General features: G+C 38.8%; 1 protein-coding gene across 1 annotated transcript in view; it reads left to right on the top strand.

Moving 5' to 3' along the window:
• Acss3 (acyl-CoA synthetase short chain family member 3) overlaps window positions 1-22,088 on the top strand; it is a 150,846-nt gene that overhangs the window by 51,940 nt on the left and 76,818 nt on the right. Inside the window, exons 4-5 of the mRNA XM_057758186.1 lie at window positions 563-697; window positions 4,606-4,746. Coding sequence (XP_057614169.1) covers window positions 563-697; window positions 4,606-4,746 — 276 coding nt within the window. The remainder of the gene's footprint in view (window positions 1-562; window positions 698-4,605; window positions 4,747-22,088) is intronic.

The following is a 22,088-nucleotide window of genomic DNA, read 5'->3' as shown; positions in this document are numbered from 1 at the left end:
TATTGTGAGAGATTCTTGAGGTGTGACCTTAAATCATCTAGTACATGATTTATGGCTTTCTATGATACACTTAAAAATGTTGGCCATTATCATTTCATGAGTTCAGCACGTAAGAGATACAATACTCTCATAAACAAAAGATCTTTGTGTATGTGTGTGTGTGCACATGTATGTGTGCATGTATGTGCATGTAGGTGCATTTGGGTCTGTACGTATGTATATACCTGTGTGTGTATGACTGTAAGAGAGGCTATCATTTCTCTGGATCACGGGAGCTTTATTTGGTTTAATGAATTCTTTGGGAGGTATTTTAAATAGCTCTACTTATGAGCCCTTAGCATTATTAAGTCTATGATTTTGAATAGGTAAATGAGATTTTATGTGTTAGCGGTTTTAAAAAGAAGGCTTGCTGGTTTGCAGACCATTGTTTAATAGTGAACAGAAACCATTGGAACATTTCTTTCAAAAATATTAAACTGACCATCTACACTGAAGTTTTGTAATGGCTTTATCTAGGATTATTAAAACCTTTCTTTTCTTTCACTTCTTCTTCCCATTTTAGCCCAAGTTGGTGGTGACGGCATCATTTGGCATTGAACCTGGGCGAAAAGTAGAATACATCCCGCTTATAGAAGAAGCCCTGAGAATGGGGCAGCACAGACCCGACAGGGTTCTCATTTACAATCGTCCAAATATGGTAATTTGAAACTTTAACTTTCTTCTTGCAGAGAGTATTGTGCCAAAAATAATTTTAGTCATTTAAAAACTATAGTTGTAAACTACTAAGTATCCTGAAAATGACTGTAATTAAAGAAACAAACAAAAAAAAGATGCAGATGATAGTGTCTATGGAAAACTAGGTGAGAAGAACAAGTAATAAAGTATACAAAATGCAGGTGACAGTAATACTTTGTGTGTGCTTCTCCTGGGCTGTCATTTATGATTTTAAATTTTGTGGCAATATTAGCAAATACAAACTACCTGCTTACTGCTTGGTTTTCAAGATACTATGGATATCTTCTTCAAGATTTAAGCATAATTAAAAACAATCTTCTAGGAATTGTATGAGTTAGAGGGTACTGTTACTCCTCTTTGAGGAAAAGGAATCATTGTGTATTAAGTTAAGTAGCCTGCCTCATTAATGACAGACCTGATTTGGCCTCCATCACTTGTGCTTTGAATGTGTACGTCATCATCACCTATTGGAAAGGACTGATTAGTCATATGAAAAGCATCTTTCAAAAATTAAGGAAAGTTTTAGTTTTCTCATCCAGAGATAGACTATGTTCGGAAAAACCACACTTGAGTATTCTATACAGATGAATTGTTCTATCATCCATGGAGAATTAAAGATTATAACAATGAAAATATTTCATACTTTTTCTTGTAACCTTGACCTCATGGCCACCTTGCTTCTATACTCAATAAATTCTGCAACTGCATACAGTAGGACCAAGTGAAGTTTTCAGTAGATCATCTTTCTTTTTGCAAAACATAAATTACAAAATCGCCAACACTGGTGTGTTGCTTTTTAGACCTCTTGAGAGGATCTCATCAGAAAATACTTAATTGACAAGTTTGGAGACTAGAGTCTTAAGACTGTCATTTTGATGAGCACATAACAAGAATCATTGCCACAATAAATTCCCTTGTGAAGCTTCAGTGCTGTGGTTCATGAACTGTTGCACTCAGTGAATTTAATGCTCCTACTGTCTCAGAGAAGGAGGCCAAGATTCTTTCAAGCACATTTTTCTTAAAGAGACATGACTGCCACATAAATCAAGGAACACAAAGTCAGCACCTGAACAGAGTGTAGGAGAGAAGAGGGACGGACAAGCAGAAAAGCTCACTCAGAAGCGTTCATTTGATTCTACTGTTTATACACAGATAAGTGTTCACTTAGGAGTTGTGGAAGCCTTGTGTTAGACTGGGAATGTTGTGAGTTGGTTTCCCGTGCCTTTGCTTATTTAGTTCTCACAGATCAATGAGTTGGGTCTTATACCTGGCTCCATTTTGCTGCTGGAGACCCTGAGCCGTGAACCAGTGAATACCCAAAGTCTAGTAAAGGGATATAGCAAGGTTTGAACTGTGGTTTGTAACTTTTAAACAACAAGATATATGCTATCTATTCTGCTTCATAAACACATGATGTTTAAATATTCGGCCTCTTTATCCACATTTTAGTGTTTTTCTCTTTTCTTGATAGAATTGTTTTATCTCTTTACCCCACCTAACTGGGTCCTCTTTTCCCTTCTGGCCTTTCCCCAACTTGCCTCTCCAGTGATACGGATGAAGGCTTTTAATACTTCTTGTCTTTATACAAGCCCTACTATTTAGATAGTAATTAAACCTGATGGCTGAGTTTGCTTTGGATTTAGAGAGAAATAAATGGTGAGAACAGGTATTGTGTCTTATTAACTAGTTGCATTTTTGCCCAATGAGGTAAGTTTGGCTGCTCCTCCTAAGGCTCAAGCAAACTATGACAGAAGCAAAGGAATATCACTTGTTTTCATGGTGTTCTCTCAATGCTGTCTGTTAAGAATTTTAGTATCTAGGGAGGACTTACCTACACACACACACCCCACAACACACTCACACATGCACACATATACCATACTCATACAGACAACACCACACCACACATACAACATACCACACACACTCACACCACACAAACACATACCAGAGTCACACATACACACATCACACACATACATACAAACCACACACACACATATACATATTCACACCAGGCACACACACACACACTAACACACCACACACATATCACACTCACACACACCCACACACACACACACACACTCAAATACACTTTACACTATAAATGCCAATATTGATAATTCTCTCTTCATTTCCTTGGAATCTTTTACACATACATTTCTTCTTAGTCTAAAGAATAACCATTTTTTCCTAGTGCCCATTTCATTAGGGGCTTGTAAAAATCAAAGATGTTTGCAATCACAATTCAGTTTTCATTTTGCAATGTGATGATTTTTACAGTTCTACAGTTATGATGGTAAAGCTTTGATAATTCGAAATTGCTTATTTTTATCTCAGGCATAAAACAAAATGGAAACACAATTTGCTTACAGTTCTCTGTTCTGTTTATTTAAATGGTATCAGCTGCTGCCTATCCGAGGGCGGCAAGAGATGTCAGCTGTGCTTAAAATACACAAATGGTGCTCAGTTCAGATGTTTATCTACAAATGAATTGACTCAGACATATTGTATTCATGATATTGCCTCGATGTATAATTTGTAAAGGTGCATATGTAAATGAATTAAAAGTGTTTATAGACCTGGATAATAGTGGAGATTCTGGAAAGTTTGGAAGTGATCTTTCTTTTGGGAGTGCCCTGAAGCCTGGAAGCTTAGCCTTGACATTGTCTTGATAAAGTCAGTCGCCACATACGTGTCTGGCTGTGTTGTTCATTTACTCCACTAAACTCTGGGTTATTGGGTTCTGCTTGTGTTTATGTATTTCTTCACTATAAACTTCCTGATATGCCAGGTGTCAGAGTGCATGCCTTTAACCCTGGAACTCTGGAGGTAGAGTCAGGCAAATCTCTGTGATTTTGACACCTGCCCAATCTTCATAATGGGTTCCATGCCAGTCAGTGATACAGACTATCAAAGCAAACAAAAGACTCTTCCTAATAAGGATTCTTGACTTACGGTTGTGAGAAACAGTCAACATGATCTAGATGGCTATAGTTTCTCATTAAAGTGATTTTTGCCTAATCCTACTCCCTATTTATCATATTTCCTCCCACTTAATGCCCCTTTTGTTTGTTTGTTTGTTTTGTTTTTCAAGACAGGGTTTCTCTGTGTAGCTTTGGTGCCTGTCCTATAACTGCTTAATTTACTTAAAGTTGTATCATTTTGATGACATGGTTGTTATCACAAAATTTACAAAACAAAACTTGAGGGAGGAAAACAAGTTTGTTTTTTAATCATATTAATGACTGAGGAGGAGGAAAACATTTTTGGTGTGTCACCTGTTCTCTTTGATTTTGAAAACTGTTTTTTTTTTTTTTCTAGTGAACAAACACGCATGGAACTCTCTCTTATCCCTGAAGGTGACTTGAGGTGGCCCATTAGAAAGGCAGCCATAGTGTGACTCCCAAATGTCCCTGTATAAAAAATATTTGAAGCATTACGTGATATTTGCTGGTGAGGACAGACCTTCTAAGTTAAAAAGGTCAATTAGGACTTAGTTTTTAGTTACGTGTGCACATTCATGTTTGGAAACGTGTATGCCTGAGTTAATTAAGCTCAAGGACTCAAAAACACGACAGCATCCCATTGAATTGTTTAGGGTAGCCTTCGAATGCAATAAAAATGTGGTTTTTATCCATGAGACGGAAAGTAACATCAAACCACTGGATTGTGTGAAAGATAGCTTATTAAAGAATCTACCCTAAGTTTGTAACTTTGAGATTTATTCATAATTCAAGTGCCAGTGTCATGAAGACACGGCTTTCTAATGGATACTCACACTTACAGATGTATCCGCTCCTTGGCTGTCCGGTAACTCAACGTCCTATATTCACTGTGCACATTTTTACATTTTTTGCTCTTTAGGAGAAAGTTCCTTTGAAGCCAGATCGTGATCTTGATTGGGAAGAAGAAATGGCCAAAGCCCAGTCACATGACTGTGTGCCTGTCCTCTCGGAGCACCCGTTGTATATTCTCTACACCTCTGGGACAACAGGGCTGCCTAAGGTACTGGCTTCTTTTCGGATGTCCACCATGGTGGCAGATTTCTATCACAGTGAATTTATGTGATTATGAAACGAAAAATTTGCAGATTGTAGCTTGATGATTAGACGCAGTTCCTTTATTCCTTCAATAAATTCTGTCCAAATATTCTTTAAAGGGAAACACTTTGATCCTCTTTGTTTGAATTTCTCACTGTCAACAGTAAAAAGCTGGTTTGGTGAGCTGATAATTTCAGTATGTTGTTAATTGAATATTGGTCTAATGATATTTTGAAATATATATATATATATTCACTTATGTTAAACTTTGTGGCACTGTGCTTGAGTCAAAGTAAAAGATATGTTTGGAAAGATAATTTTATACTTTTAAATGAGGTATGTGTTCTATATGCTATAAAATGGATGTATTTACATTTATTTATTTTGAATGTGTGTGTGTGTGTGTGTGTGTGTGTGTGTGTGTGTAAGGGGTGGCCCTGTGTGCCGTACATGTAAAAGCTAAAGGATAAGACATAAGAGTTGATTTTTTTCCTTCTGTCATATGAGTTCTAGTGATCAAACTCAGGACTTCACACTGGGTAACAAGCACTTTGACTATCTGATCCATCTTGACGGCCCTGAAGTCGACAGTAAACTGAAGATAATTTAATATGTTACTAGAAATTTGAGGTTGAAGTCTAGATAGTTTGAGTCAGAGACTATCCAAATTATTCAACTATTTGATTTATAAAAAGGAGATACTTGAATCCTTTCATTCATCTGTCACGAAAAGTATTTTTGCAAAGCAAAAAATAAAAGCATCAATATTCACAAATGTATCTGGTATCGACAAATGACAGATTCGGATGATGTCTTCAAGGAGACATTCTTCAAACAACCTCATATTTTCCTTGTGTGTGTCTTAATTAGCCAGCTCACTATTCATTAAGTCGGAATTTTATAGGGAGATCAATGTTTCAAAATCCTCTTCATCTCTTAGTAGCATTTCTTAGTTACATTTAGGTGTTTGGAAAATATAATCTCAAGCATATTAAGATAATGACTCTATTAGCTTTACTTTTAAAAGGAAATTTAAGGTAGTCTATGGAAAAGTTGTGTGTGAAATAGAAAATATCTGGTATAAGAATATATCCATAGATATGATATGTTTTGTTGTATTGTTTTCTTTCATTGTATACTACATGCAGGTGATGCCTAATAATCTTTTGTTCCTTGTTGGTTGTCAAACTAGATATGTGCATATACAAAATGATATTTTTCTTGAATTAGAATCTAGCACTTTTGTTACAACTCTAGTCATTTGAAAAGTTAATATTTCTTCATTATTGATGACTAAGATTTTTTGGTTGTTTTTTAAACAGTCCATGTGATTTGTTCTCATTCCATTTTTCTTATTCACAAGCTCCATGCAGTTCAAATGGACATTTCTCCATAAAATTATACTGGGTTCAGCAAAGCTATAATTTTATATAGAAGTCTTAATATAAAAGAAAAGCCCTAAGACTGAAAATGGCATAACCTCATTAAACTTAAGACAGATGATAACAAATATCCCACCTTAGTTTGTCAAAAATATCTAATACACACACACACACACACACAAACACACACACACGCTATACTGAGACTTCAGATCACCAAGCAATTCTCTGTTACCTGGATTCCAACTGATCAGAGGCACTAAGTTTGAAAAGCACAGTTTGTAGCTGCCTCATGTTTTCTATGGGTTATAGATTTCCCTTCTTGATTCCTTTCATGCCTAAGCTGAAAATAATCCTTGGATATTTCTTCTATATTCTCTCTTTTCCTACCTCATAGACTATCCTCAAAGAGATTTATTTCAGTATGTTGGAGGAAGCTCTGATTATTTAGATTTTTGTGCAGTTGACTACACATGCATTGAGTGTTCATTCTATGCAAAACAGATAAAATATGAGTAATTCATAGTCCTAATATAGGAGGGTAGAAATATGTATGGATATGAGTAATATGATACAGACAGTAATCAATTTGTGGCGGAGCTATACAGCAAAGACAAGAAGATTGTTTTTCAGGCTCTATGGCTTAGCATTTCACTTAGGACAGTGCTGTGGGATAATCCTCTTGTATACTGTAAAGATTTCACTCTCAAATTCGTATAATAGAATGCCGATCGACTAGTAGTCAGAAAGGAAGTATAGGCAGGGCATGGAGTTAAGGATGATAGGAAGGAGAAGGTCAGAGTCCGGTATTGCCAGCCAGCTGCCAAGCAGGTAGGACATGTTAAAAAATGAGATACCAAGTCATGAGACACATGGCAAAGCAAACCTAGAAATATGGGTTAATTTAAATATAAGAGTTATCTAGTAAAAAGCCTGAGCTATCAGCCAAGCCTTTATGTAAGTCCCTGAGTGTTTATTTGGGACCAGGTGGTCAGGACAAGAAACATCCATTTACAAGACAGCACAATTAATTGGCACGAATCAAACTTGATTCAGAGTTAGGAGTGAGACAGAAGAAACCACGAGTTTGAATTTGAGAACAGATGCAAAGGAAAATGGTCTTGATTTGGTTTCTGGGGTTGGCGTTGAACATATTGTGTACGGTGTATGTTTGGGATATTAATATTAGTACAGTCAGTAATTGGAAAGGAGCCTAATTCTACAAACTACCCTGGGAGCTGGATATAGGCCCTTGTGAATCACCAATGTGTAGGTCTGGCTTGTGAATCACAGAGTGGTTGGATTTGCAAAATATGACATGTGGTATGCTGTTGTGTGATATTTTTTTTCCTGGAGAGAGGTGAATAAACATCTATTTGCCCCACCTGGGGCACTGAGAAAGACCACAGAAATCACTGCAGTCAATCTAGAGATCGTACTGGTGTTACTTACAGGAACAAGGGATTATAAGGAAGGGATTGCTTCAAGGAGCATGATGACTCAAAGGTGGCTACATCACCAAAATTCTCATATCTCACCCTCTTCGTAGGAACTCCCCTGGAGACTTCCCACTTCTCTAGCAATTGATGACTTTTTCTATCACCCGAAAGAGACACCTTGCAAATTATATAGCATTCCAATCACTATAAGCTTTGTAAGTTTCATCATTTGATGAGCCTCTTTCTTTCTACAACAGGGAATATTTCAATTTGGAGGAAATAGCTACCTAGCATATTGTTCCCTACTGATGCTCTGGCTCTTTTGCCATTCCCTCTTCCATCATGTACCCTGAGCCTTGGATGGGCTGATATGCTGCTCTGTACTAGTCTGCCTATTTTATTTCATCTATGCTTGAGAATAAGGCCACAATAATAAATAAAACAGTCATTTATTCTCTAGAGCATGACTTATTAGAAAGTTGCAGCAATCACCATCTACTGGGGAAATAAAGAATTTTCTCTTCATATCCAACAAATGTGTATAATAATCTGTGCATAAAAACCAAATATTTAGCCGGGTGGTGGTGGCGCACTCTGTGAGTTCGAGACCAGCGTGGTCTACAAGAGCTAGTTCCAGGACAGGCTCCAAAACCACAGAGAAACCCTGTCTCGAAAAACCAAAAAAAAAAAAAAAAAAAAAAAAAAAAAACCCACAAATATTTAGAAGGCAATTAACAGACTCCTCACATCCGTTGAACAAAATAATAGTGATCAATCACTTTCATGCTGGGATTAACCTCCGGAGACATAGTTATTTGTCTTGGATTGCAATTTTAAGAATAAATTATTCTGTAGAAGGATCCCAAAATTGAATTAGAAAACACTTCATTGAACTTATAACACTCATGTCAATGGACACATAATGGCTCATATATTTGTAGTTTAATATGCATGGTCCACACCAAGCAGGACAATAGGGGAGAATAGGTGACAAAAACCACACAATGGGGAAGGAACTTGCACCGCAATCTCATCTTGATTTCTCCAAGTCTTATAACCAAAACATGTAATGTGTTTAGCTTTAGGGACCTACTTTCTAATTCTAACATAAAATTACACCAGTCAAAGCTCTTTAGCACTGGTCTTTAAAAAACCCTAGAAACACCTGTAGAATTTTGGTATACTTTCACCACCTACATAAGAAGGATTCTTTCTTTTCTTTTCTTTTTTCTTTTCTCCTTCCCTCCTTCCCTCCTTCCCTCCTTCCCTCCTTCCTTCCTTCCCTCCTTCCCTCCTTCCCTCCCTCCCTCCTTCCGTCCCTCCCTCCCTCCCTCCCTCCCTCCCTCCCTCCCTCCCTCCCTCCCTCCTTTCTTTCTTTCTTTCTTTCTTTCTTTCTTTCTTTCTTTCTTTTTCTTTCTTTCTTTCGGCAGGTTTCTCTGTAGCTTTTAAGACTGTCCTGTCCTGGAACTAGTTCTTATAGACCAGGCTGGCCTTGAACACATAGAAATCCACTCCTCCGCTTCCTGCGTGCTGGGATTAAAAGTATGTACTATCACCACCCAGCGAATACATTTTTATAAATTTCTTTACAGCTGTTTATCCTGTCATTACAAATATTTCCCTAACACTCAAGAATAATATAGTGAAACCATTTTTACACGTGTTGGGAAGGATTTCTGAGGGCACAAAGCCGTCTCTTTTATGCCACTGTCCATCAGCCTTAGATGGCAAAGGAGATACAACACACATACACACACACACACACACACACAAAGCAAGAGTGGGAGCAAGAGGGGGGGAGAGAGAGAGAGAGAGAGAGAGAGAGAGAAATTTCCTGCATTTGCATCATTTGTTTCATCAAGAGTGAAATTTGTCATTGATGGTTGACGCCAGCCCATCCAGCCTTCTATAATCTACACGTAAGTGTCCTCTGGCATTCAAATCTTGAGTTACTTCTGTACTGCTTCCACTGAGTGTATCCCCAATCCAGATGATCTTGATGGGGTCAGTTTGTGCCTTTGAGTCTGTTCTTTGCAAAGAGAAAGAGACAGAGAGTAAGGCCTTGTTCTGATATGAGTTCCAATAGAGATGGCTTCCAAATCTTATTGATACATTTTGGAGAAGCACTATAGTTCTTGCCTTTCAGTTATCTACACCTGGCTATTGAAATGGCCCTGGGCAGAGGGGGAATATCTATTTCCCCAGTACAAGCAAGAAATGTACAGCACATACTGTAATGACCCACACCTAGGACAAGTTTATTCTCTCCAAATCTTTTTTTACCTACACAATTTTATCACCTAATCCTCCCATGAATCATTGCTCAAGATTTAAAGCCTTCCAGATGGCCATTACCATGGCACCTAGCTTTCTGTTGTTATCTTCTCTAGGACTGGCTGGACACAGAATTGCCACATCTTTTTCACTGACCTGGACTGAGCTCGTTTGTTTTGCCTTTTGATCACTTTTCTCTTTCTCGATTGCTTCAGAACTTTGGGAACCCGGTTTGCATGCTAGCCTAAATCATTTAGATCTGCTAGAGCCTTCTTACTTCATGAAGCTCAAGTCCCAACATGAGACTCAGCAAAGCCACTAAAGCACCACATTATTTGGTCTTATTGGTACTACAAAATCCCTGACCACTCTTCCCCCCCAAAATAAAAATCAAACAAACCAAAACGAAATAAAACATAAATTATAAAGAAGTGTAGGTTCCGAAAAGCCAGGCAAATCATTTGGGCCAGTACTTGCTCTCACTACTAGGAGTCCCACAAGTAGACCAAGATACACAGCTATCCCATATATGTAGAAGTCATGGGTTGGTCCACTATAGGCTCCCTAACTATTGGTCCAGACTCTATGAGATCCTATGAGCAGCCTTGCCCAGCCTTAATACAGGGGAGGATCTTAGTCCCACCTCATCTTGGTATGCAGTGCATTGTTGACACCATGGGAAGCCTGTCCTTTTCTGAACAGAAATAAAGGAGGAATGGATTGGAGAGGTGGGGGGGGGAGGCAAAGAAGAAGTGAGAGAAGAGAATGGGAAGAAAGGATGGAGGGGAAATTGCAGTTTGGGTATAAAATAAATGGATAAACTTAATAAGATATAAAGAAAAAAGTTTGATTTTGGCTCACACTTCAAGGCTATCATTTATCATGATAAAAACGTTATGGAAGCAGAATTTTGAGGCATCTGGTTACGTTGCATTCATAAAATGGGTGTGACAGAGGCATGTACATGCCATTGGGCATTTGTACTTGGAGGACAACCTAAGGTATCATTTCTTGTCATCTTATTATTTTTTTGAGACAGGGTTTCTGGGAATTCCCCTACCTCTACCTTCCATTTCTGTGGGACGCTGTGATTACAGACACATGCTTTTTAGTAGAGAGTTCCATGAATTCTACCTATCGCAAGTTAGGTCTTTGCTTGCATGGCAAATACTTCATCCACTGAGCCATCACTAATAGATAACTTTTAAGCCTTTAACCTTTACCTTTTGTCCCCTTAGAGCTTTAGTCATTGTCGTGGTGGAAAATAAATTCTGTCCAACATCAAAAGACCCTATAGTCTTTAGCAATCCTAACGCTGTTTAAGAGTCTGAAGTCTAAGTCTTTTCTGGGAATCGGAGCAATTGCTTGACTTTGAGCCTCTATCAAATTAAAAACAAAAAAATTGTAGCATTGTTCCTATTTGCAATGTCACAGACTAAGTATTCCCAGTCTAACAGAGAGTAATGGGGGGCAGAACAAGAAAAGGGAAGACTGAAACTTGGTGAGGCAAACTCCATATCTTGCAGTACCATGTCAGGCACCAGAGATTGTGATGGAATCTCTGGGAGACCTTGGCTAGCTTCACTCCTCTAAATCTGTCACCTGCTCCACACATAGCCTCTCTTGGGCCTGTTCTGCTCTGTGTAACCAGTTTTCCTTGGCAGGCTCTCCATGGTCTTGGCATCCCTAACATCCAGATATCTCCATTTCAACTTGGATGTCACTATCATTGCTTTGCACAATGACCTCAGGAATTGCACAGAATACACCCCTGGTTCACATGGCTTGGTTGCAGTGACCTTATAGAAACTTGGCATATGTTCTATGATTTCATATTGCACTCTTGCATCTTTTATGCCTGTACACAAGTACCCTGTATGTAGCACTGCCTAGATTTGGTGTCATTTGGGGGTTGAGTCTATCCCCATGGAAGCATTTTCTTTGACAGTTGTTTTGAGCATGGAAATCTTTATATGGTGGTCTCAGTCTAGGCTGTCTCTTTTCAAATCCATTTCTATTTTCCATAGCTGAAGCCTTGCAAATATAGGATCTTGTCCACAGGAAACCTATTCTGTTGCATCAGGACAGAACAGCAGATTTCTCTTTAACGACACTGAATACAAGCAAGTGTTTTAGAACATGAGTTGTTTGCAACTTTGAATTCAGTAATACATTTTTTCTTGACCAACCACACATTTTAAGTGACTTCTTGCTTTATTTCCCCCTCCCCCATTTCCTCCATGTTTCACTCTCTGTCTCTTTCTTTTTCTGCCTCTCTTTCTCTTTTTTGTTAGTGTGGATAAGAGCAATGATCAGTACATATAACACAACCCAAATGATATCCTGTCTTGAGATTTCTTGTGCAAGACATTTACTTAACTTTTGAATTTAGTCTCAGTAGAGATCTCATGGAACAGGCAGAATGCAACCAGATTGTCTCCTAGAGCATAACACTGGTCATCTGTAGCCCAATTTCTGATAGCTTCTGGAACATCATGAATGAGGCCACCACTATCTGAATTTAGCATGACTTTCTGTCCTTTGAAACTCCCACAAGACAGTTTGTTAAGCTATGTTTGTGGTCTTCAAAACCTCTTCTAGCCAATGTTTCAGACTCTCCAACATCTCTCCTAAGGCCAAAGAACTCAGGGTTAGGTTCATCAGATTCAACAGCTCTAACCACAGGGCAGATTTTCTATTAGACACCTTTCTTGTTCCAGTGATAAAATATCCTGTTTTTAGAAGCAAATGCTTTTTATCTTTCTCTATTTTTTTTCTCAGAGTTTAAGGCTGCACTGACCTTAATCCCTCTTTATTATGCAGTCCAGGACCCTCGACACATTTAGGTCTTCCTATTTTATTTTATTTATTTATTTATTTATTTATTTGTTGATTTTGGTTTTTTCGAGACAGGGTTTCTCTGTGGTTTTTGGAGCCTGTCCTGGAACTAGCTCTTATAGACCAGACTGGTCTCGAACTCACAGAGATCTGCCTGCCTCTGCCTCCCAAGTGCTGGGATTAAAGGTGTGCGCCACCACCGCCCAGCCAGGTCTTCCTATTTTAATTAACCTAGTCTAGAAACTCCTTCACGGGCCTATGCTGAAGTTTGTGTTTTAGACAATTATCAATACTGACAATGTTGTCAATCAACGTTAGCCAGTTCAAAGCCCATGCCAGCACTCTGGTATCTGATGAATCAAGCTCTTCCTTAACTCTGCTGATGAACACGATCCTATCCAGCCCAGTGAAGTGACCATCAATATATCACGTCTCTCATAATTAGTTCCATTAGTAATGACTGTCTTCCTCTCTGGTCTTCTTGCTTGTGATATTTATGGAGAGATCAGTCAGCGATAACCAAGGGTCTCTAATAGCTTAGTCCAAATGAGTCAGTTCATCAGAGACTGATTTCTTCTCTCTTGCCTCTGGTTATGCATTCTTTTTTCTCTAGGAGTGAAGAAAAGTTACATCACCTCATTTCTCTACTGCCGCAGCACTGAGACCGATCCTATTAACCCACGTGCCCCACAGCCTCACACACCAGGCTATAAGAGGTGCTTTCATTCTTTCTTTGAAATTCTTCACTAATTCAAACTGTCCAAAGACAGAATATTCCCCGATTCTCATAGTTTTCTGTATTAGACCATTATCAATGCCCTCATCTACATATGGAAAGGTGGAGTTTTCACTTCCTTTGTATTAAAGGTCAGACCTGAAGGGTATCTTTTCTCATTTCTACCTTACTTATTCTCCCCCTTTTTTATTGTCCAGTTATTCATGTGGGTTTCAAGAATTTAAATGTCAGGAAGGAATCTTCAGCCATACCTGATTTATATGCTTGCATCTTGTCAGTTTTAAGGAATGACAAACTAATAAGTAAATTTCATCCTCACTTGTATTCCAGCCCCACAAAAAATCAGATGTTTATGTAAAAGATAACTTATAAATATCCACTTCCATTGCAATTTTTCCCATATACGGACAATTTTCTGTTTCCTGTGAAGACTTCTCAGTCTCAGTTGCATTCTTATGTCAATGGCAAAGGACACACAACAGGCACTATAGCCTGCTTACTGTCCAGGTAGATATATGATACTTTCAGGGATTGCAATGTCTTTCCTAGTCCATCAGGTGTTATAAAGGCATCTCCATGCTCCTGAGGGGGACTTCACTCGTGAAGGAGGCATGTTACTTCACAACATATAGAGGAAGCTGGCTGTTGCGCGATCCCCTCATTGAGACTCCTTTTGAAAAACTGACCAATTGGCTTTGATTGCAGGATTTATCATTTATCCCAGAGATCATGCAGATTTTAGTTCAGCAAGAAGGCACACCATCCATTATAATAAACGGAAGTGCAGCTATACAAAAATTGTCTTCACAAATATCTACCCACAGATGTATTAGCTTGCCTAGCATGTGCAATGGACCATGCGAGGACCATGCAACTTCTCCTCAACAGCTGACCTTTGGTTCTGTCAATAACTGTCCAGGTACCAATTCCATGATGTAACTTTTGGAAGAAGATGTAAACAAATGCTCATTTCCTGAGCTAGGGCTCTGATGACAAAGCAAAGAGTTCCGGCCAAGTCTACGCTGTATAACTTATGAGTTTGTTGAAGCTTGCTTATGGGAGCACAACTTATGCAAAGGCAGCTAGCTATATCATCAAAAGCCCACTGCCACATGAGTCAGTGACAGACCCTGAACTCTGCATCCCTATAGTTCACTGCACAACTTGTAGGCAGCTCTACTAGAGAATATTCTTTTCCCTAGAAGTTGCTTACTGCTTATCACTCTAGGGAAAGCCTTGTGACAATTGTAAAATCCCAAGCTAGGACCCTTTAAGTTTTATTAGTTTTTCTAATGTTATGATCCCTCCCTTCCCTATGGGAGAAATTGTTGCAATGAGGAGGTAACTAATCCACAATGAATAGCAAGATATTTATCTCTCAGCTCCTCAAACATATTTTCTTCCCTTAGGGAGGCTGAGGATTTGCAAATGTCCCATGCCCATCCTCCCAGGCTACCCAGGATACCTCTTCTATTTCCCCTTCCCAGGGAGATCTATGTGACCTCCCTTGGGCTTTGTATGTTATCTAGCCTCTCTGGGTCTGTGGATTGTGGCATGGTTATTCTTTACTTCACAGCTAATATCTACTTATGAGTGAGAACACACCATGTTTGTTTTTCTGGATCTGGATTACTTCACACAGGATGATGTGAATTTGAGGGTTCAGGCTTGGGGTATGCAGAGAAGAGAGTGTTGAGAGTGATTACTGAAAAGAGGTGCTTTACTGGAATAGGAAGAAGCTTGATGCAAGGAAAACTACCAAGAGAGCCTACAAGCTCTAGCTAGGACTCCTGGCAGCAGTGAATGCATAGCCTAAACTGGCCATCCCCTATGATTGGACTGGTGACTATCTGGGTTGTCATTGGAGAGCTTGCATACTGTCACTGAGTGTTCACAGAGCTTTCTGTCCTGCCCAGTCCCTAGGCTGTTCAGTCCCAAAGAAACACACAGAGGCCTATATTAATTATAAACTGGTTGGCCTATTAGATCAGGATTCTTATTAACTCTTACATCTTACATTAACCCATAATTCTTGTCTGTGTTAACCATGCAGCTTAATACCTTTTATCAGTGAAACATTCTCATCTTGCTTCTTCTGTGTCTGGGTAATGACTACAAACTGATCTTTTCCTCTTCCCAGAATTCTCCTATTCTGGTTGCCCTGCCTATAGTTCCTGTCTGGCTACTAGCCAATCAACATTTTATTAAACCCATACAAGTGACAAATCTTTACAGGGTATAAGACCATTGTCCCACAACTGATGGAGGCAGCTTCAGAGACTTATGGCCAAACCTTGGGCCAACCTCATAGGGTCATGCTGGGGAGGAGGATGAGGGATTTTAGGAGCCAGAGGGGTCAGGGACATCTGAAGAAAATTCACAGAAATAGCTAGCCTGATTCATGGGAACTCAGAGTCTGAACTAGCAACTGGGGAGCCTGCTAGGGAATAACCTAGGCCCTTTGCCTGTATGTGACAGTTGTATAGCTTGGTCTATTTGTGGGACTCCTGACAACAGGAGCAGGAGGTGTCCCTGGTGCGTTGACTGGCTCTTGGGAACACATTTCTCATACTTCATTGCCTTGCTCAGCCTGAATACAGGGGGAGGTGCTTGGTCTTCGGACAGCTTGATATGCCATGCTTTGCTGATGCCCACGGGAGGCTTGCTCCTTTCTGAGAGAATGCAAAGAATGTATAGATTGAAGGGGGAGGAAAGGGGAGGTGGGGGAAAAGAATGGGAGAAGAGGAGGAAAAGAGGGGATGTAAAATAAATATATCACATTAAAAAAGATTTGCAAATGTTTGGTACACACTGACATCAGACTTTTATGCCATTTACCCTAATGTTCTTTTTGTATATTAGTACACATTTTAAAATATATCTCAAATGCTGTCATTGCATTCTGGTACTAATCTTAGAATTTGACCAAGGCAGGCCTTCAGATTGTTTGTTGAACAAATTTTCTGTAGTTGGTGTCTTCCCCAGATTCCATTTTCATTCCTATAAATCATTATTTCATTTTAAAAGGTATAATGGAAATTAATTGTTTTAGAAACATTAAACACAAGGAAGATTTTGTAACATGTAAATGAAACATGGATATATAAATTTTTATGTCACCACGCAGCTTTGTTACTTAGAAAACTGATGCTTGAAAGTACTTGAAGTGTTTTTAAACCATTCTTTCTGGAGTTGGGGGAAGGACTTAGTGGGTGAGTTGCTTGTCAAATAAGTTTGAAGACTTGAGTACAATCCCCAGAATACACATAACAAACATACCAGGAGAGCACTTGGGTTTGAATCTTGGGGTGCCTTTATCTGGAGGAGGGAGGAAGACAGAAGTCACACATCTGGAAGCTTTTGGAAAGCATCAATGAGCAATAATAGAGACTGTGTATCAAATTAGGCAGAAGGCAAGAACCAAGACCAGAGACTTTCCTCTGACTTCTACACGTTCTGTATCTCATCCGTGTCTACACCCACATGCATGTGCACACACATCTTGCCCTCCCCCATATTGTTTCCTATATGCATCTGTAACGTATAAATGAGTTAGTCTGTTCCTTGGTCAAATTTGTAGCTATGTGTAGGGGGTATTTGCATCAATTGTCACTGTTGGGGGTGACTGGGAGCTGCATGAGAGGCAAATCTGCTGCTGCCAACATTCAAGCATCTATGCCTGAACAACTTCACATACAAGTTAGTTTGGTTGTGGACTTCCTATTCTGTCTGCTGGGCCTGACTGCATTCAGTAGTGTTTAATAATGATTATTTCTATTTTCACTCAGTTTTACTACCTCAGAAGGAATTTGGTCATCAGAGAAGGATAAAAACAATGTTCCAGTGCCATAAAAATAAAAATAAAAGTGTAATATGGAAGCAAAAGCAGAAGGAAAGACTGAAATAAAGGTGGGGAAGGAAGGCTACGGATAAAGGGTTTCATGCATTTAGAACACTTTTGTACCTTTTGCTCCTACTGTGTAGACTTAGTTTTCTTCCCGGCCCAAAGGGAACAAGAGAGAAAGAGCAAGAGTAATACACACAAGTGAGCATTTTTTTTCCATCTCTGTACAGTTCTTGCTGTAAAATGCTGAACTTGTTACATCTTAGCCTCTCCTCTCAGAGTTGTACAGATCAATAGGATATTACATAGCTTCTAAAGAATCTTTTGCAGAGGTAGTCCCTATGTCCTCAAGAACCTGTATAAAGAAATTTTGATGAAATATCTCAAATGTAAACATTTCATCTTCTCTATGGTGCTCCACTAAGTTCTACAATTTTGAAGGCATTCTCCTGAAAAGGAAAAAAAAACCCTTTTTTTTTTCAAACCATTGTCTCTTTGATACAAGTGCTTTCTCACTTCCCTTTTTATTTTCTTATTCAGTCAGCAATGAACTAAATGTTCCCTCTGTGGTATACACAGAGCACTGTCCTTCCTGCACTGTGGAAGAGGAACCACACAGAAGGTGATGTCAGACCCTCACCCCAGCAGGAAACTGAGTCTTCCTCCCCCAGCAACCATCAAGTGCCAATAGCTCCTCCAGTGGGCGTTGGACCTCATGGACCCAGCCTCCATCCAGTCTAGAAGGTTGAGTAGCTTGATGTGTGCAAGTCTTGTTCAGGCAACCACAACTCTTGTGAGTTTGTAAAAGCAAAGGCTAGCTGGTACTGTTTTCATATCAATCCTGATAAATCTGTCTCTTACCAAACTCCTCTTTCTTCCTCTAAGTTCCCTAAGCCTTAAGAAAATGAAAGTTGATATAAGTGTCCTGTTTTGGGGTGAGCACAGCACCACCACTGCATTTGAATAGTTGTTGAGTCTCTTACTCATTGATGTGGACTGAAGAGAGAAACGTTTCTATTGAGGATTGAAAGACACTAATCTCTTGGTTTACAGTATCAGTACTTAGAAGACAGTTCGTCATTTTGTCCCTTTAGCAAAATAATAGAAGTAGATACTCCTCTTGAGCTCATGACTGCCGCAGTCAGGGGTACTTGGTTAGGTTTCCAGTGCCAGATATAAGTTTGATCCTATGTAGCAGCTTTAAATCCAATTAGCACTTGGTTGTTTACCCTACAACATCCATGTTGTTGTTGAACCAATGGGTATATCTTGCCAGGAATGCTGTTGTTGTGACTCCTGAGGTCCACAGGTAGATAAAATTATGATGGTACAGAATTTTTAAGTTAACCAGAGCTATTTCTTTGGCTTATTAATTCTCCATCTTCCTTCACCATTTGCAGTTGTATTTCTTTCAAATACAACATGCATTTCCTAGTGCTTTCTTGTCTTAGGTCAGTACTTAGCCGTGTTTGTGTGCAGGCATGCTTGAGCATGCAGAGGCCGAACAAAAGTGTCAGATCTATTAGAGATGGGTTTACAGGGATTTATAACCTCCCTGAAATGAATTCTGGCAATTGAACTCTGGCGCTCTGGATTAACACTAAGTGGTCCCAATCACTGTTCCACCTCTTCAGCTTCAGGCCTTTAGGTATTTATAGGACAACCTTGTACCCCCACAACAGACACAGTATATGGAATGAATATCCTATACATTTGGTCTTCCTACACATCTCCGACTTCCTTCTTCTCGCCCTTCAACACGCTTGTTCCGTGTGCATGTTTCTTTATCCAGCTGCAGAAAAAGAACCAATGCACTTTTCCTACAGTCTCATTTTCTGTCTCCATTTAATGTTATGGTTTAGACTCTGTGGCTTTTTGTATGATAAAAAGCATCCCATTAAGTTGTAATTATGAAGGTACTTTCTGTGATGACTCTTGTCTCATTTCTGGGAGATAAGTAACCGCCCTTGACTTTTATGGAGATTGAGTTTGAATGTTTTCAGTTCTTCATGAATTTCTATGTGGTCAGAAGTACCTGTAATTTTAGACTTCCCATTCTGAAACAGAATTCCTTCCTTGTTTTCTTTCTGGGCACTAAGCACTGTAATCATACAAAGGTTTTTTGGTTTCTTCATATCCCGAGGATTATGTCTGATCCTGTAGAGCCCAGAATGTTGGTACTGTGTGGGGCTATTCTGAGATTTCGTTAGATCACTAAACCTTTAACACCTAAGGTAGAGTATAAGTACAGGTGGGAAGTGGTAATAGATGCCAAAAAGACTGAAATACCTTAAACGTGCATTTTAAAGGGGAAATATTATTCTTGAATAAGTACTTTTAGCTTAACCACAATATTAAATATATACTTTAAAATTATCCTCTTTAGAACCAGTTTTGGCAGACACATCTGTAGTTACAATTACTTGAGGCAGAGGAGAATTGCTTGGGTCCAAGTGTTTGAAGCCAACCTAGGCTATAGAGCAAGAATCAATTTTTTAGAAATAGCTATTTTTAATTTCTGATTAATTTTCCTTACATAGAATGTAATTTGACACTTAGTTATTTGAGAATGATTTCTGTGTTCTGAGACTGAATGAGCTTTCTCCTTCATAGTCCATTATCCTTATCTGAAAACCATAGTTAACAAGCAAGAAAAAAAATACTTCTCCTCCTGTTTTATTAGCAAATTAATATTTATAATAATGTCTTTTAAGACCTAATATTTCTTGCTTCTTTTACTTCTGAACTTCTCATAAAATATCCACATGGAGAATATGTGTCTGTATAGTTCCATATTTTTACATCATTTAAAATGCTCAGATGCTTAAAGCCTATGATCTGAATATTTTAGCAGGCCTGGCCAAATTGCACAACTATAGTTGATTAATGAACTGGTGTTGACTAAATTTTTAAGGCCCATTTTTAATGGGAGGACTGAAGAACAATTAAAGCAAAACTTATGGCCATTGACTCTTGTTCAGATCCATTTCAGTTGTTTGTAATAAGAATATCTGATGATAGTCTCTAATTATTTGGCATTTCCAGCCATGTGAATTAAACTGGCATAGGTTAAAATAAAAAAATGTCAATTTCTAGAATGAAGGAAATAATATTTAAAATTAAATTGAGGCTAGGAGTGTAGGTCTGTGGTAGAGTCCATGCTTACATATGCAAGCCTCTTTACACACACAAAAATAACCAAGTCCATAAACATTAGCCATTACAATGTAAATGCAATTTTATGCATAATTTGATTAAATGGATCAGATTCATAACTTTTTTCTTTTTTGGTAGCATAGGCTTAAGTATTGAGTAATTATAAAATAAATTGGTAACATCATGTCAAGAAGTAGTCATTTGATAATTACAAACTTTAAATTATTCATAGTTTAAATCTGCCTTCTAGATTAATACTTAGTTGTGAATCCCACATCTTTTTTTCTTCATGATTTCTAATCAGTACTTTTGACCACTGAAAATTTTACTCTATTATGATAACAAATAATTCCTTGCTACAATGCAGCAACACTTATGTCTCCACACATGGAGAATTCTTGTTGGTTTGTAACTACAAGCTTCACTGTTGTGTGTTGTTTTTTGCTCTTTTACCTTTTTGAGGGGCCCACCACTGAGCTACCAAACAAATCACATACAGAGGCTTATTATTAGTTATGAATGCCCGGCCTTACTTGGCTTGTTTCTTGCCAGCTTTTCTTAAATTATCCCAACTTCCTTACACTTCTGGGCTTTTACCTTTCCCTATTTCTATATACCTTTCTTTCCTTCTTATTCCATGACTGACTGGGTGGCCCTCTGATAGCCTCCTCTCCTTGTTCTCTTCTTTGCTCTTTGCTCTCCTCATTCTCAGTTCATATGTATGTGTCACATACATACTCTCTGCCTGCCAGACCCTTTTATACTTGCTCTTGCTTTGCTGTTGCTCATTCAGGTCTTTATTAGAACCATCAGGTATTTTAGGCAGTCACTGTAACACAGCTTCACAGAGTTAAACAAATGCAGCGCAAACAAAAGTCACACATCTGAAAATAATATTAATATTCCTCAACACTTCACACCTACTGACTAGTGTGAATGATGCTGAAGGTACTCTGAATGCTACCACAGGAGAAAGGAAATCATTAGTATCAACAGCTATAAACTCTGTGACCTGTAGCAGTGATCTAACTGAAAGTTTTACTGATACAGTATCAGAATAAAGGTTTGGGGAGTGAGCATCGAGTTTTCTGTTTGGAGATAAGGTCTATTCAACAAGATGGATCCCATAACTGACACTGCTAATGTGGCTAAGAACCTGGGACTAGATATATCATGAACCTAGGAAAAAAACCAATACTGTTATTCTGCTAAAAAAAAAATAGCAATATAACAAAATGTTACTAATGGTGTTCTGCTATATCGTAAAACAGTGCTCTCTCAACCCACATCAGAGGAGCTACTTCCTGTACTAGGTGGCAGTTAACACAGAGGCCCACCACTGGGCCATATGCAGAGACAGAGTGAAGAAATTTGGGCTACTTAGTCCTAAATAGGATAGCACCATCAAAGCCCTCCTCTCACAGATGGATGATCTGTGCTGAAGAGGAGATGGAAAGACTGTGAGAGCTAGAGGTAGTGGATCACAACAAGTAAACAGCATCTTCTTGAGACAGGAGGACTGCTACACGTATGAGCTCACAGAGGCTGTGTCAGTATACATAGGCTGCACAGGCTCGAGCTCAACAGGGTCCCAGCACTGAGAGGGGGAATGGACACAGGGTCACACAATAAGCTATT

The sequence above is a fragment of the Chionomys nivalis genome, chromosome 25 (assembly GCF_950005125.1).
Source record: "Chionomys nivalis chromosome 25, mChiNiv1.1, whole genome shotgun sequence".
NCBI classification, from domain to species: Eukaryota; Metazoa; Chordata; class Mammalia; order Rodentia; family Cricetidae; genus Chionomys; species Chionomys nivalis.
This window is presented reverse-complemented; position numbering and strand designations above follow the sequence as displayed.